The 16,309-nt window shown below is 37.9% G+C and overlaps 1 protein-coding gene across 2 annotated transcripts in view; it reads left to right on the top strand.

Moving 5' to 3' along the window:
* Nucleotides 1–16,309, top strand: part of LOC106059817 (glutamate receptor 1-like) — a 132,327-nt gene that overhangs the window by 98,597 nt on the left and 17,421 nt on the right. For both annotated transcript variants that reach the window (XR_008779460.1, XM_056038965.1), the window contains exons 11-15: nucleotides 1,443–1,552; nucleotides 9,340–9,412; nucleotides 11,971–12,110; nucleotides 12,462–12,617; nucleotides 13,350–13,585. Coding sequence is in view for 1 of the 2 variants with exons in the window: in XM_056038965.1 (XP_055894940.1) it covers nucleotides 1,443–1,552; nucleotides 9,340–9,412; nucleotides 11,971–12,110; nucleotides 12,462–12,617; nucleotides 13,350–13,585 (715 nt within the window). In the remaining variant the exon portion in view is untranslated. The remainder of the gene's footprint in view (nucleotides 1–1,442; nucleotides 1,553–9,339; nucleotides 9,413–11,970; nucleotides 12,111–12,461; nucleotides 12,618–13,349; nucleotides 13,586–16,309) is intronic.

Raw genomic sequence — 16,309 nt, 5'->3', positions numbered from 1 at the left:
AAAATATGGCCATAGAGTTTTAGTTTCTGTTGTTTTACACTAGTTAGCGTCTCTAATCCAGGGAGCGCATCAGACTTTGATGTCGGAGGCTACGTCTTTGTCTTTCCAGATTGTTTTGAGCTATGCCAGTGCCGCTGTGAACTGTGCAAATCGGGCCAGTAGTTTGGGTTTAGTTACCTCATCTGAAACGGTTGCTCTGAGGTATTTAAAACTACTGACATTAGTCAGCTTTTCACCACTAATGCTGACGCCCCTTTTAAAGCCCTGTCTGCTATTGGTCATATTTCTAGGTTGTTTTTTTTTCGGTAATTATTTGCATACAATAAATTATGAAAAGCAGGCGGGGTGGCCGAGCGGTAAAGCGCTTGGCTTCTGAACCGGTAGTCCCGGGTTCGAATCCTGGTGAAAACTGAGCTTTTTAATTTCGGGATCTTTGGGCGCCTCTGAGTCCACCCAGCTCTAATGGGTACCTGACATTAGTTGGGGGAAAGTAAAGGCGGTTGGTCGTTGTGCTGGTTACATGAGACCCTCGTAAACCATAGGCCACAGAATCAGATGCCCTTTACATCATCTGCCCATAGACAACAAGGTCTGAAAGGGAGGACTTTACTAATTTTAATACTGTGAAAGTCTTGTCTATTCGCATCACCAAGTCAGCTAGTTCTTCTGTCCCTGCTAGGCCGTCAATGTCATCAGCGAAGAGCAAGTTAGTAATTCTTCTTCCTACAATGCTTGCAATACCTTCATATTCGTCGAGAGCAAGAGTTGATGAGAGTAGGCGGCCTTGTCTTACTCCAACTGTGGTTTCAAACCAGTCTCCAATATTATTGTTGAAGTACACCGCACTAGTGGCCTCCTTGAAGATGTTCTAAATTAATTTTATTATGTTTTCATTTATGTTGTATTTTTATATTGTCGCCCAGAGTCCCCCGTGCCATACTCGTTCGAAAACTTTCTTGAAATCAATAAAGACATGGAAAAGATTCTCTTGGTGTTGGAGGCATTTTTCACACAGTACTCTGAGGTGTAGGTTTTGTTCTGTTGTGCTGCAACCTTGTCTAAAGCCCGCTTGTTCTTCTTGTATAGTTTTGTCTGCTATGAGTTTTTACGGTTTAGTATAATTTCTAACAAAACCCTGCTGGGATGTCGTATGAACTGATGGTCTGGTAGTTTTGAGTTATAAATTGCCTCTATTTGGAAGAGTGATGATGAGTGATTGGGTCTAGAGTTTGGGCCATTCTCCTGACTGCCGCATCTTGTTGCAAATCTTAAAAAATCATTAATGATTTCTTAAACTAACAAAACAAAGTAGATTGACTTAAGAGAGAAATTAAATATATAAATATTGGATATATAAACAGAACATTTAAAATATTAAACGTCTGATAGATTCAAAAGAATACAAGACACACATTTTAAGAGGAACTCAAATTGTTTTTCAGGTACCTGGTCACCGAAACGCCGTTTCGTCAGCATCTATGACCGAGAGGAGATGTACCCCGACCAAGAGAGGAGGGACGCTAACGGCACTAAGATCATCACGTCCATATTGGTAAGTTAGAGATCGGCAACGAATAACTGGCGCCTCTGTTTAGGTTAAGCCCCAGGGAAAATATCAAATTACAGAACTTTTGATTCTTTACTTAATAAATTTTCTAATTGAATTCTTAATTGTCATATGCCACAATCTAGTTATACTATTCAATGTTTACCGGGTCGATTTCTTCTGCTGGTACATATAAACAAAGTGGTTTAGCAGTGTACTCTTTCTCTCAGCTATTCCCCTTCCCTAATGTACTGAAGATTCAAAACATTCAGGAAATCACCCCCCTCCCTTTTCCTGTTTGTTTTCGTTTGAAATGGACATAGAGAATTGAGCAGCGAACTAGAAAAATATTAAAAATATATTTTTAAAAAGAAAATGTCTCCATTATAAAACTTTAAAAATATAATAAAATTAAAAATATATATTTAATTCAAGCTGGGTATTGAACCCGTGATCTTACACCGTCAGCTGTGTGAACATACAACGTTACCAATTAGGTTGGCGGGCAATGCGTACTTGAGCGGTTATTTATAGGTATTTTCATTATATGGACATAATGTATTAAGGTATAGTATAGATCTAGTCTAGAGTCTAGACCTAGAACTACTTCTAGAACTAGAATCTAGATGCAATCTGTATTAGATCTACGTAAAATATATATAAAACTTGAATAATCTTTACATAACCTTGAAGCAACTTTAAATTTACTCATTTATTGTATAATATCGGTAAACTACGGCTGACTATGCCATGTTTCTGTTTTTATTATTGAATAATTCCAATGATAGACCTTTAAATCTAGACTTGGAAAATGATGCGCAAAGTTTTCTTGAATTTATTAAACTCTTGAATCAAAAATAGCTTACCTTAGGGAATTCCCGAACGCGATAGTCCTTTAAAGAACTCGAAAATCCTTTCAAAACCGATGTTGGCTCTAGATCTAGGTCAGTACTCAAGTCAAATTTACATTTTTTTTTTTACTTTGAAAAATTATAACGGTGAAACTAGAGTTTTACCTTTGTGGCCGACCTTAAAATTTCAAGGAAAATCGTAAAAGCTGTTTTTGAGATCCGCGGTACGCTACCAGTTTCCATGCATGCAGGTTCCTGAACGTTCCATGAAGTTCTGACTTGAATAGAGGTATTGAAAAAAATATATTTTCCAAGAATATGTATAAACAACAAAAACTCAGTGACTTCAAAAACACCCTCTTCTACTCATTGAAAGCTACCTATTCCAACCACTCACACAAGGCTCCATTTGTCATACAACAAACCCAAAACATTAAATTCATCATGTTGTTAAGCTGTTTAAATTCATACCATGGGAACATATAGACAAGGCGATGCAACTCTTCCATATGTCAGATGTCCTAAAATAAAAATACATTCTGTCTTACCACACATGCTACTGACACATGCATAACCTTTATTTTTACTTTTTTGTGCATTACTTGGCTAAATCAATATTAGCGTAAGTTTTGCAATAGTGTGTCATGCTCTGAGGCCAGTGTCTTCTTTGATGTGGTGATATTGTGGCGAACTCTGTCCAATGTAGTTCTCTCCTCTTGCTGCCTTGAAAATTATTCCGCAGTAACTAGTAATGTAATCCTGTTTGTCGACCTGGTCAGCAAGCCAGTGGACACTCGTGTCTCGTGAGACCACCTGCTTAATGTCTGCTGTACCCAGGACAGCTCTTAGCTGTAGATACAAAGATGGCAGCGTGGGAGGGGGGATTGAGAGAGTGGTGGTCAATTACTGGGTCAAGTTTGTTTGTTCTCGTTAGAGCTCGATGAAGTTGTTAAGTAAAATGTAGTGCTAGAGAACTAGATCTGATATTGGTTGAGGCATTGTAAGTTAGGGAATGGCTCATAGAAATGTAAGTTACAACTAGGGAATAGATCATAGAAATGTAAGTTACAACTACGGAATAGATCATAGAAATGTAAGTTACAACTAGGGAATAGATCAAAGAAATGTAAGTTACAACTAGGGAATAGATCATAGAAATGTAAGTTACAACTAGGGAATAGATCATAGAAATGTAAGTTACAACTAGGGAATAGATCATAGAAATGTAAGTTACAGCTAGGGAATAGATCATAGAAATGTAAGTTACAACTAGGGAATAGATCATAGAAATGTAAGTTACAACTAGAGAATAAATAAAAGAAATGTAAGTTCATGCTAGGGAATAGATCATAGAAATGTAAGTTACAGCTAGGGAATAGATCATAGAAATGTAAGTTACAACTAGGGAATAGATCAAAGAAATGTAAGTTACAACTAGGGAATAGATCAAAGAAATGTAAGTTACAACTAGGGAATAGATCATAGAAATGTAAGTTACAACTAGAGAATAGATCATAGAAATGTAAGTTACACTAGGGAATAGATCATAGAAATTTAAGCTACAACTAGAGAATAGATCATAGAAATATATGCTACAACTAGGGAATAGATCATAGAAATGTAAGTTACAGCTAGGGAATAGATCATAGAAATGTAAGTTACAACTAGGGAATAGATCATAGAAATGTAAGTTACAACTAGGGAATAGATCATAGAAATGTAAGTTACAGCTAGGGAATAGATCATAGAAATGTAAGTTACAACTAGGGAATAGATCATAGAAATGTAAGTTACAACTAGGGAATAGATTAAAGAAATGTAAGTTACAGCTAGGGAATAGATCATAGAAATGTAAGTTACAACTAGGGAAGAGATCAAAGAAATGTAAGTTACAGCTAGGGAATAGATCATAGAAATGTAAGTTACAACTAGGGAATAGATCAAAGAAATGTAAGTTACAGCTAGGGAATAGATAATAGAAATGTAAGTTACAGCTAGGGAATAGATCATAGAAATGTATGTTACAACTAGGGAATAGATCATAGAAATGTAAGTTACAGCTAGGGAAGAGATCAAAGAAATGTAAGTTACAGCTAGGGAATAGATCATAGAAATGTAAGTTACAACTAGGGAATAGATCAAAGAAATGTAAGTTACAACTAGGGAATAGATCAAAGAAATGTAAGTTACAGCTAGGGAATAGATCATAGAAATGTAAGTTACAACTAGGGAATAGATCATAGAAATGTAAGTTACAGCTAGGGAATATATCATAGAAATGTAAGTTACAACTAGGGAATAGATCAAAGAAATGTAAGTTACAGCTAGGGAATAGATCAAAGAAATGTAAGTTACAACTAGGGAATAGATCATAGAAATGTAAGTTACAACTAGGGAATAGATCAAAGAAATGTAAGTGACAACTAGGGAATAGATCATAGAAATGTAAGTTACAGCTAGGGAATAGATCATAGAAATGTAAGTTACAACTAGGGAATAGATCAAAGAAATGTAAGTTCATGCTAGGGAATAGATCAAAGAAATGTAAGTTACAACTAGGGAATAGATCATAGAAATGTAAGTTACAACTAGGGAATAGATCAAAGAAATGTAAGTTACAACTAGGGAATAGATCATAGAAATGTAAGTTACAGCTAGGGAATAGATCAATAGAAATGTAAGTTACAACTAGGGCATGACACATTGCAGTTTACATAGATCATATTGAGAAGACCAAGATTCTCAGCTAGCTACTTGTCACTTGGATGAAACTAAAACCAAAAGAAATGTAAAAGAAATATTGACACATTCTGTTTCATTGGAAGTAATTACATAAACAGGTTTTAAAGAAACCGAAATTCTTTTATTCCAGTGTATATAGGCTGAAAACTAAACTGTACTTTAAAATTTTGACTTTGTTAAATTAATTTACTTAAAATTCATTTTTTTTTAAGTTTGTAAGTGTGTATTATTTTTAAACAGCCCACTTACCAAACAAAAATTTCTCTACTGGTTTTATTTCAATTCAGCTTTTCTCCTGTTTCACTAAACCAAACATTGTATTGAAATCCAATTTCTGTCACCCCGAATAAAGGCAACGGTTACTACTTGTTAAAGCGCACCCTTTTTTAAAGATAATGTAGGCCTACATATTTATGCACATATCTACCCTATTTTAAATAAAGCTAGATAAAGCATTTAGTGTTTCGCGCGATCTAGCTTTCATCATTAGAGACATACAGAATAAAATCCAATAATTCTTACATCATCATTGTGCTTCAGCCTCGAGCTGTACGACATGCTATCTCAGGGTTACTACAGCGATTGGACCACACGATGACCTGTTAACTATTGTCAAAATCAAACGCCAACCTAAACTCTATGGCTATATTATAAGGTCTTCAGGGCTTGCAAAGACCTTCCTACGGGGAACAGTACAAGGAAAAGAAGAAGAGTCAGACAGAGAAATCGATGGGAGGACAACATAAAAGATTGGACGAGCCTGTCATTGAAAGAGGTTTTATCCAAAACAAAAGACACAGGAATAGAGAAAGTCAGTCGACAAATCGTGTGTGGTGCCCCAACGATCCAACAGACTAAGGGATAGGTGAAGGTGATGTGATCTCATGAAGTGGCAAAGGTTTAGGTGACTAAGAATGGAACGAAAGGGTAGGTGCAGTAGAAAGAAGTGGGACTATAACGCTTCCGCCTCGGATTACATTACTCTAAGAACAATATCTTACAAGCCCTTTATAAAACTTCTTGGGTTTTTTTTTCAAGAAGTTAAAGTCAAACTCAACTATTTAACATTCTCCTGAAAGCCACAAAAACCTGTCCACGTTTAAGGAGTCCATTTAGTAACAGAGAACAGAAAACACACATAAATGTTTCGTAAATTACGGCCAACCGTTCTGTCTTGCCAAATTGGACAGAGGCATCAAGAGAGTTTGGTCTCCAGGGAGCCAAACTGGCAGACGCTATTGATTTCCTTTTCTTTTGTGTTGGCTATTCTGGAGCAGTTGTTTTTTTTCTATTCTGAAACCTGGTTCAAATATTCTTGGCGTTGTATGAGGTTGAAAAATACAATATTTTATTCATGTACGAATTAATTACAGGCTTTTTGTCTGTGGGATACAGAGAGTCTGCAAATTTTAAATATGCAGCAAGTTCCAGAATTATGCATATCATTAACGCCGTTTTCTTATAATTCTCTGTTTATTAACATCTTGATGAGATTATTTCATCACTGAATGTTCTGTCTCTATAGATTTACAAATAAACTGCAGTTTTCTTTTCAATTAAACAATGTTTAACCCTAGGGGCTAAATTTCAATTTTACTTTTTTTTTTTTTCAAATACAAATAATGATATAACCCTTAAGTTTATATTGTGACGAGTTGGAGTTTAAAATGCGATGTTGGATTACATCAATCTTTGTGAGGCGGTATATATGAGCTTCGTCTTTTCATCAATGTGTGTACATTTTCGGTGGTCTATTGGTGCAGCACTGTGCGAATGTGTTTATGAATATGCAGACATATATCGAAAACGACGGCTAATTGTTGGTTGGTAATATAGTTGTTGATTTTGACTTTATGAAATGTCGATGATTTTTCTGACTAAAGATATAACAATTAAATAGAGTAAAGACAAAAAGGTAAAAAAAACTTCAATATGACATTTATTACTCTACTGACCACTCAAGAATCCTGGGGGGGGGGGGGGGGGGGGCGGAATGGTCAATCGCCCCACTCCCACTCGGCCGACACCCAAATTTTAGTAGAGAAATCCCACAATTTGTATACAAGTTCATTACTTATGTTGATAATATAAGCTGTTTATATTTTAACCAATTTTTAGATTATGTCAACCCCCCCCCCCCTTTCTAGGATGTTAGCCGATTCGGTGGGGTGGGGAGATTGCTTCAATCCTGCTCACCCCCCCCCACTAACCCTTCGTGTGGAGGGAGGCGTCTAATTTTTTTTGTTGAACCCATAGTTGAACACAATTAGTTACACATATATAAGCGATATATATATATATATATGTATATATGTATTGTAAAAAAAAGTGCCGGTACTCCGTGATGGAATGCCTAACTTTTAACTACTACTAATATATTAATAATAAACGTTAATATACAAGTAAAGTCATATTTTTTTCCCACATTGAAAAAGGTGCCGGTACGCCGTACCGGTACGCCGTACCGGTGAATACCGTCACAAAAAAGCACTGTATATATATATGGCTCTGGATCCGCTAGCGCTGCTGACACTGGTTTAGTGTGCTTCTAGTTTTGCGCCGCTTTAAGAACGGGTCTAGACAGCAGAAGTTTAAAAAAAGTACATCAACAAAATTAAAGCGATGGGTTTTAGGACATAATGGGACAACACTCCGCCATTTTAAAGATTATATACAGATATACACCTTGCAAACTATGCTTGTTATTATACAAATAATTTTACTGTTTTAATTTTGCTGTCTACATTTCTCCTGGAAATGGCAGACTGCAAAGATCATGTCAACCGTGCATCTATGCAGTCCGCCAACTCCAGGACAAATATAGAGAGCAAAATTTAAATCTCTAAACTACATTCATAGATTTGATTACAGATTTTGGTAACTTCAGTCCTGACGGCCTTTGGTAAATCATATCCAAATTTGGTTGCCGGGATTAGTTCATAACAATTGTGTGCCAATTTCATGATGGCATGCAAGCTAGAGTCCAAGACAACGGAGACTACTCCAAGCCTTTTCCTGTCTCAAACGGCGTGAAGCAGGGCTGTGTGCTGACTCCAACGCTTTTGAGCATAATGTTCACCGCCATGCTGAAAGATGTCTTTCGCACAGAAAGCATTGGAGTTGGTATACAATATCACACTGATGCAAGTTTATTCAACGCTGAAATGCTTAAAACATGGACCAAAATAAACTGCATCAGAAACCTGCTCTTCGTAGACAACTGTGTCTTAAGTACCTCACAGGAAGAAGAGCCTGTCCCTCTTCGCCAATGTCTTCAAAAATTTTGACCTCACCATAAATGTAAAAACAAAATACATAAATGCTGCACCTAACTCCTTCAATGAAATGTGTCACAGAACATGACATTCTTATAGATAGTCAGAAACTAGCAAATGTTTAAAAGTTTGTCAATTTGAGAAGTGCCATATCAGCCATTGCCAACCTAGATGACGAGGTAGACTTTTGCGTTGCACGTGCCAGTGCTGCTTTGGGCAGACTTCATGGACAAGTGTGGCAACGGAGAGGACTCAGCATATCCACAAAACTGAAATTCTACAGTGCTGTAGTTCTCCCGTCACTCTTGTATGCATCAAAGTCCTGGACCTGCCACATCATTTGTCCATCATTTATTATAACAACTAGGTCGTGGTTTGTCGGTGTAATGTCTCACTGCTGAATCTGTTAGCAATTTGGCTCATTAATTAGTTCTCTTAATATGTAATGGTAAAGTTTCCCTTCTGCGGGCAGATGATGTAAAGCATTTAGTGTTTCGCACAATCTAGCTTTCATCATCTGTTTCTGTGGCCCACTGTTAACGAGGGTGTCATGTGGCCATCACAACGACCAACCGCCTTTACTTTCCCCAACAAATGTCATGTACCTATTAGAGCTAGGTGGACTCAGAGGCGCCCTAAAGATCCCGAAATTAAAAATCCCATTCTTCACCAGGATTCGAACTCGGGACCCTCCGGTTGGAAAACCAAGCGCTTTACTACAGCGCCTCCTTATTCTCTAAAAACATCATATATATTTTTTTAACATGAGTATGGGCAGGACATGAATTTGTATTTTATTTTATGTGATTATTTGTTTTTTCTTGACTGGATTTTGTTGTTGTTGTTGTTGTTATTTCTTTCCCCCTCTACATCTAATCATGCTTATATTTTCGTGGTCTATTACTTTCCTTTAATGTGTGCACAGGGCGCTCCTTTTCTTGTGTTGAAGGAAAGAAAAGATGGGGAGCCTGCGCCTCAAGGAGATAACAGATATGAAGGTATTGTATTGACTTTTGACTAAATGTGACATTTTAATACAAATATAATACAAATATTTATAATTTAACTTCCATGGGTTTGACAATCAAAGGGAAAAAAGTGCTGAAATGTTTTAGTAAAAATATTTTATCAATAGTAATGTCCCTTGTCATTAAATTCTGACAGTGGAAGAAACATAAGCAAAAGCCTTTCCAATTCTTTTGGTCAGCTCAAAGTCTATATTTGCAGGCAATAGTTGACCTCCAGTTAGGTAAATTCCACACCACCTTGAAAGTGTGATTTCCAATACTTATCACGTTTATTTCTGAGACGTCTTGTGAGATTTATTGTAAGACTGAACTCTTGACATGCAGCTGCCAAAGCATTTACCAGCCTCTGTAACCCTTCTTACTATTGGAAAGTCAGTGCCGCATCGTTAGCGAACAGCAGTTCCCTGCATCTACTCTATCGTCCAAGAATTTAAAAGCGCTTGTTTGCCCCTCCCTTGGCGGAGAACAAAAACAACTCCACAATATAGCTTTAATTGATTTGATCAAAGCTTTCGATCTTGTCGGAGGCGCGGTGGCTGAGTGTTAAAGCGCTCGGCTTCCGAACCGAGCGTTCTGGGTTCGAATCCTGGTGAAGACTGGGATTTTTAATTATGGGATTTTTGGTCGCCAGAAACAGATGACCTTTACATCATCTGCCCCATAGATCGAAAGGTCTGAAAGGGGTACTTTACTTCGATCTTGTCAGCGAAAGTCTGTTTGTAGTACTAGAGAAAATAGTCTGTTCGAATAAGCTACAGAAACTAGTGTCAGCTTTTCATGAAAACATGCAGGACACTGTACAGCTTGACAGTTCCGCCTATAGGCCATCCTTCATCAAGAGCGGGGTAAAACAAGGCCCCAACACACCATCTTGTATAATGCAATCCCAAACTAGTAGCTACAAAACAAGGGTAGCATAATGGACCTCATTCACCAATCGTAAACAAACAACATTTTGCCACGTGGTTCTCTGTATCTTCTATACAAATTACGCAGTCCATAAAGGCTGTCATGTCTTTTTCTAAGTCCAAGTAAACAGTCAATGTTTCGACTTCTGGGGTTAGCCTTCACTTGAACATGTATTTTTGTGTTACCAATTTTTAGATCAGTTAATAAAATAGTATGTAATTTAAATAATTGCATATTTGAATTTTAATAATTGCATAGCTGTATTGTAAAAAAAAATTATACCTGGCACAGGAGACATTTTAATGTCCTAGGCCTATGTTTAAATAAAAATAATTTGCCGCCTTAACATTCAAAGACATTTCTATTTGTTATACTTCATAATTACTGAATTAAAAAAAAAAGTATACCAAGTTTCTACTATTGGTTTGAAACTAAAAACATGTCCAGTGTTGAACATGATAGCATAAAGCCTATATAAGTGGCTCCATATAATAAAAGTGACTCCTCTTAAATAAATATTCCAGCAATTGATAACAAAGGAAGTGTGTGATAGTTGAGGCTGTAGCCAGCTCCTGAGCGTCGGTTGTGGTCCCATGAATTAGATTACACACTATTTCACTTCGCAACTTATTTATAGTCTTTTTAAGTAGGGGGGCTACTGTATATTTTTACTCTATTTATCTATATTTATATTTATCTATATTCTAAATTATTATTATTATTACTATCATAATAATTACTATTATTATTGTTACTATTATTATTATTGTATACATTAAAATAATGTTCATTCTCTGGAACTTCAAGGGCCGAGATTCGTTAGAAGTAGACAAAACTCATTACTATTATTATTATTATTACTTTAATATTTTTAAAGCAGATGTTTTGTGTTTTATCATTGATGCTCAATCTAAAGTCAGCTGACTTTGTAGGGCCCGTGTCAGGCCGTGTCATTTAGGCCCATGTCAGGCGTGTCATAAAGGGCCTGTGTCAGGCTGTGTCAAATAGGACCCGAGCAAGGACATTTCATATAGGGCCCATATCAAGCCTTATTATTTATTTATTTAATCATTTTATTTGTGCGGTGATGCGGCACATTCTTCTGAAGTTTTGTTTAAGACGAAACTATCTCTGGAGGAACATATAGGACCTTCCCATCAGGACATGATCCATTGTACATTGGGCTTCAGTGTTAAAATCACTAAACTTAGACATTTTGAAAAGGGAAAACTAATTCATAAAACTCTAAGCAAATGACTGAGCCATAATTTGCAACAACACAAACTTAGTAAAATATTCAGAAAGACACAGAGAAATGCAGATTTCTTATACCATATGCTAAGACTTCTTCCTACAAGTGCTCCTTCTTCCCTAGTGCCACACTAGAGCACGAAATGTCTTGCAGCCTAAATCACTAAGGGAAACTAAATGACTTAAAGAGTTAAAGTCTCAAATCAACAGGTAATGACTAAATTAACACATAGATACGCGTAGGACGTAATTATCTTCTCTTTTGAAGGAACGTCTCCGATGTATAAGATTATAATTTAATAAGACAATAATATAACGATTTACCTTGAACAGTGTTTCAAATGTGTCATGTTTCTTATTCTGGCCAGGTTTTTCCGTGGAGCTGGCCAACGCTCTGGCTAAAGAGGTTGGCTTTACACACGAGTTTCGCATCGTGGCAGATAATGCCTACGGAGCCAAGCTAAGCAATGGCAGCTGGAACGGCATGATTGGGGAACTCATTAGCGGGGTAAGTCTTCAGAGGGCTAGCGTAAATTCTATGAATTATTTTACCCACAGCTATGGTAAGATCACTGAATGATAATTCTAATTAAAAATATCGATACCTTTACAATTCAGCATTCACACTATGTGTGTTGCATAACAATTAGAAAGGAGGGTAAATATTATAGTGCATAGTAAAAGGGAGGTAAACAAAATAATATTACATTTTCTCTGTTATCACCCTTTAAAATGAATAACTACTTTTCTGGCAACTCACAAGTAAATACCAGTGAGATTCGTATGCGACTTCTAAGTAAATAATAACAATAACATTAACAGTCATTAGAATCAATGCATTTTGTGACTGACCACTTAGGTTGCTGATCTGGCCGTGGCGCCATTGACCATCACTGCCGAGCGAGAACGCTATGTGGACTTTTCAAAACACTTTATGGAGATTGGAGTCACGATAGTTATCAAGAAGCCTCAGAGTCAGAGACCCGGCGTCTTTTCATTTATGGAGCCTTTGTCTCTTGAGGCAAGTACCGCACTTAAAAATTTAATGTGAGTTAATGACACAGGAAAGTTACATTTCAGGTTAGTTCACGCTACTTGCAAGTATAATTTCTACAAGAAGAGTTCACAAATGTTATTTGCAGTGGTTAAAAATTATTATGCTTTAAAAGATAAAAAAGCTTATCACTTCTTCCGTATTTTGTTACATAAGCTACACTAAAAGCCCAACTATTTATGGATTGACCTCCATTTCTAGAAATCCCATATGTATGTTAAACAAAGCTGGCTATCTTTTCTTTCATCACAAAGAAATGGAACAGCCATTCCTATTAAATGGAACTACCATTTCTATTCAGGTCTGCGTTTATGAAATCTGTATCAATGAATATTATCAACCAGAATGATTTTAACGTTCTGAGACTCTGCAACCTCACCTATCCATTACCCGATGAACTGACTCTTCTTTCATGTCTGGGTGTATGACCCCCACTCGACTATCCAATATTTTTTTTTGCCTTTCAGATCTGGGTCCATAAACACACACACACACACCCCGCTCCACTATCCAATAATTTTGTTGTACTTTCAGGTCAGGTATATAACCCCCACTCCACCATCCAATATTTTTGTTGTACTCTCAGGTCAGGATCTATACCCCCCCCCCCCCATTCCACTATTCAATAATTTGTATATAACATATAACCCCCCCCTCCCCCGGAGCTCCAACTATCCAATAATTTTGTTGTACTTTCAGGTCTGGGTGTGTATCATCGTCGCCTACCTGACGGTCAGCATTGGTCTCTTCCTTGTGTCCCGGTTCAGCCCCGTGGAGTGGAAGAAAGTGAGGGAGCACCAAAACAACATTGACTGGACGCAGGTCAGGGCAGACAAGGACGGCCTCTACCACAACGACTTCTCGCTGTTCAACTCCTTTTGGTTCTCCATGGGGGCGCTGATGTTTCAAGGGAGCGACACCTGCCCCAGGTAATGCTTGTGGCTGTAACAGTATTGATGACAGACATACGGGTGTGTGTGAACTTTTTGACCTTGGTGACCCGTAGTGGGGACCATTCATGACATACTGTCTGGAACTCTATAAGTTGTTGATAGCGTGGTTTGTTAGCCTATCTGGTTGTTGATAGCATGGTTTGTTAGCCTATCTGGTTGTTGATAGCATGGTTTGTTAGTCTATCTGGTTGTTGATAGCATGGTTTGTTAGTCTATCTGGTTGTTGATAGCATGGTTTGTTAGTCTATCTGGTTGTTGATAGCATGGTTTGTTAGTCTATCTGGTTGTTGATAGCGTGGTTTGTTAGCCTATCTGGTTGTTGATAGCATGGTTTGTTAGCCTATCCGGTTGATGATATTTGAATGTGTAATGGGTTCGGAACATGTAGACCTTGGCTTGTAGTTTATAATTAAAGTTAGTAATTTAATAACAAGTTAGAATTTTTTTAAGGAGTTCCTTTGTAGTGAGTGGAGGAATGAAAGCAAGGAATTGTAATACAGACTAATAAGGCGACAAAGAGTGCTATCTGTGTAATTTTTTTTTTTGGGGGGGGGGGGGGGGAGGGGGTCAAAGTATTTGTAAAATAATTTTAAATCGATGCTGAAACTTGAAGGTATTCTTCATTTAGAAAAAAAGGGACCCCTTAACTTTACAATCAGTAGCCTATATGATGGCGACAGACCTCTATAAACCCTTCATCCCATTGGTTCCTGCAGCGAGGCATTATTTGATTAAATACTTTATTTGACCATACATGTACATGTACATCTAATGCAAACTACTTTCCCCACGTCTTTTGGACCGTTGGGGTACCACACATGATCTGTCAACAATCTGTCTACATTCCATTGTCTTTTGCCTGGATTAGAGTCTCTTCCATAGGCAGGACAATTCATTCCTTGATGTTGTCTTCTCATCGCTTATATTGTCTCTTTCTTAATCCTGGTAATGTTCCCTGCAGAAAGTTCTCAGCGAGCCCTGAGGATTTCGTGACTAAAAATAAGAGTGTCTATTCCATTGAATTTGGAATTTAAATGAAGTTGGGATTTCTTATATCAATCAAGGCTGTTCAGCATTACTGTTTAGGCTTCTATCACATGACAGTTCCACGGATTACATTTCCAATGATTAAAAATCAAATATTAGATACAGAAAAACGTCCACAACTCTGTTGCTATTGGCAACAGACGAATGCAATTATATACTTCAGTGGTTCCCAAACGTTTTCCTTAACGGAACACTTTGCACATTCGGAGTTGCGAACACTTTGCACATTCGGAGTTTCGGAACACTTTGCACATTCGGAGTTGCGAAACATTTTACACATTCGGAGTTGCGGAACACTTTACACATTCGGAGTTGCGGAACAGTTTACACATTCGGAGTTGCGAAACACTTTGCACATTCGGAGTTGCGGAACACTTTGCACATTCGGAGTTGCGGAACACTTTACACATTCGGAGTTGCGGAATACTTTGCACATTCAGGGTTGCGGAACACTTTGCACATTCGGAGTTGCGGAACACTTTGCACATTCGGAGTTGCGAAACATTTTACACATTCGGAGTTGCGGAACACTTTACACATTCGGAGTTGCGGAACACTTTACACATTCGGAGTTGCGGAACACTTTGCACATTCGGAGTTGCGGAACACTTTACACATTCGGAGTTGCGGAACACTTTACACATTCGGATTTGCGGAACACTTTGCACATTCGGAGTTGCGGAACACTTTGCACATTCGGAGTTGCGAAACATTTTACACATTCGGAGTTGCGGAACACTTTACACATTCGGATTTGCGGAACACTTTACACATTCGAAGTTGCGGAACACTTTGCACATTCGGAGTTGCGGAACACTTTACACATTCGGAGTTGCGGAACACTTTACACATTCGGAGTTGCGAAACACTTTGCACATTCGGAGTTGCGGAACACTTTACACATTCGGAGTTGCGGAACACTTTACACATTCGGAGTTGCGGAATACTTTGCACATTCAGGGTTGCGGAACACTTTACACATTCGGAGTTGCGGAACACTTTACACATTCGGAGTTGCGAAACACTTTGCACATTCGGAGTTGCGGAACACTTTACACATTCGGAGTTGCGGAACACTTTACACATTCGGAGTTGCGGAATACTTTGCACATTCAGGGTTGCGGAACACTTTGCACATTCAGAGTTGCGGAACACTTTGCACATTCGGAGTTGCGAAACATTTTACACATTCGGAGTTGCGGAACACTTTACACATTCGGAGTTGCGGAACACTTTACACATTCGAAGTTGCGGAACACTTTGCACATTCGGACTTGCGGAACACTTTACACATTCGGAGTTGCGAAACACTTTGCACATTCAGAGTTGCGGAACACTTTACACATTCGGAGTTGCTGAACACTTTGCGCATTCGTTGTGGCGGAACACTTTGCACATTCGGAGTTTCGGAACACTTTGCATATTCGGAGTTGCTGAACACTTTGCGCATTCGTTGTGGCGGAACACTTTGCACATTCGGAGTTTCGGAACACTTTGCTTATTTTTGAGAGAGATTAATTCACGTGGTGGCCTACAAGTTCATTATTCCAGTAGTTCTTGGAACACATATTCAGGCCTCGTGGAACACTAAAGTTCCGCGGAATACAGTTTGCGAAACCCTAATCTACTTTTGCCCAGTATTTTGTCTTCAAT

The sequence above is a fragment of the Biomphalaria glabrata genome, chromosome 8, assembly GCF_947242115.1.
Source record: "Biomphalaria glabrata chromosome 8, xgBioGlab47.1, whole genome shotgun sequence".
NCBI classification, from domain to species: domain Eukaryota; kingdom Metazoa; phylum Mollusca; class Gastropoda; family Planorbidae; genus Biomphalaria; species Biomphalaria glabrata.
The sequence above is the reverse complement of the archived record's forward strand: the minus strand, read 5'-3'. Positions and strand labels throughout refer to the sequence as shown.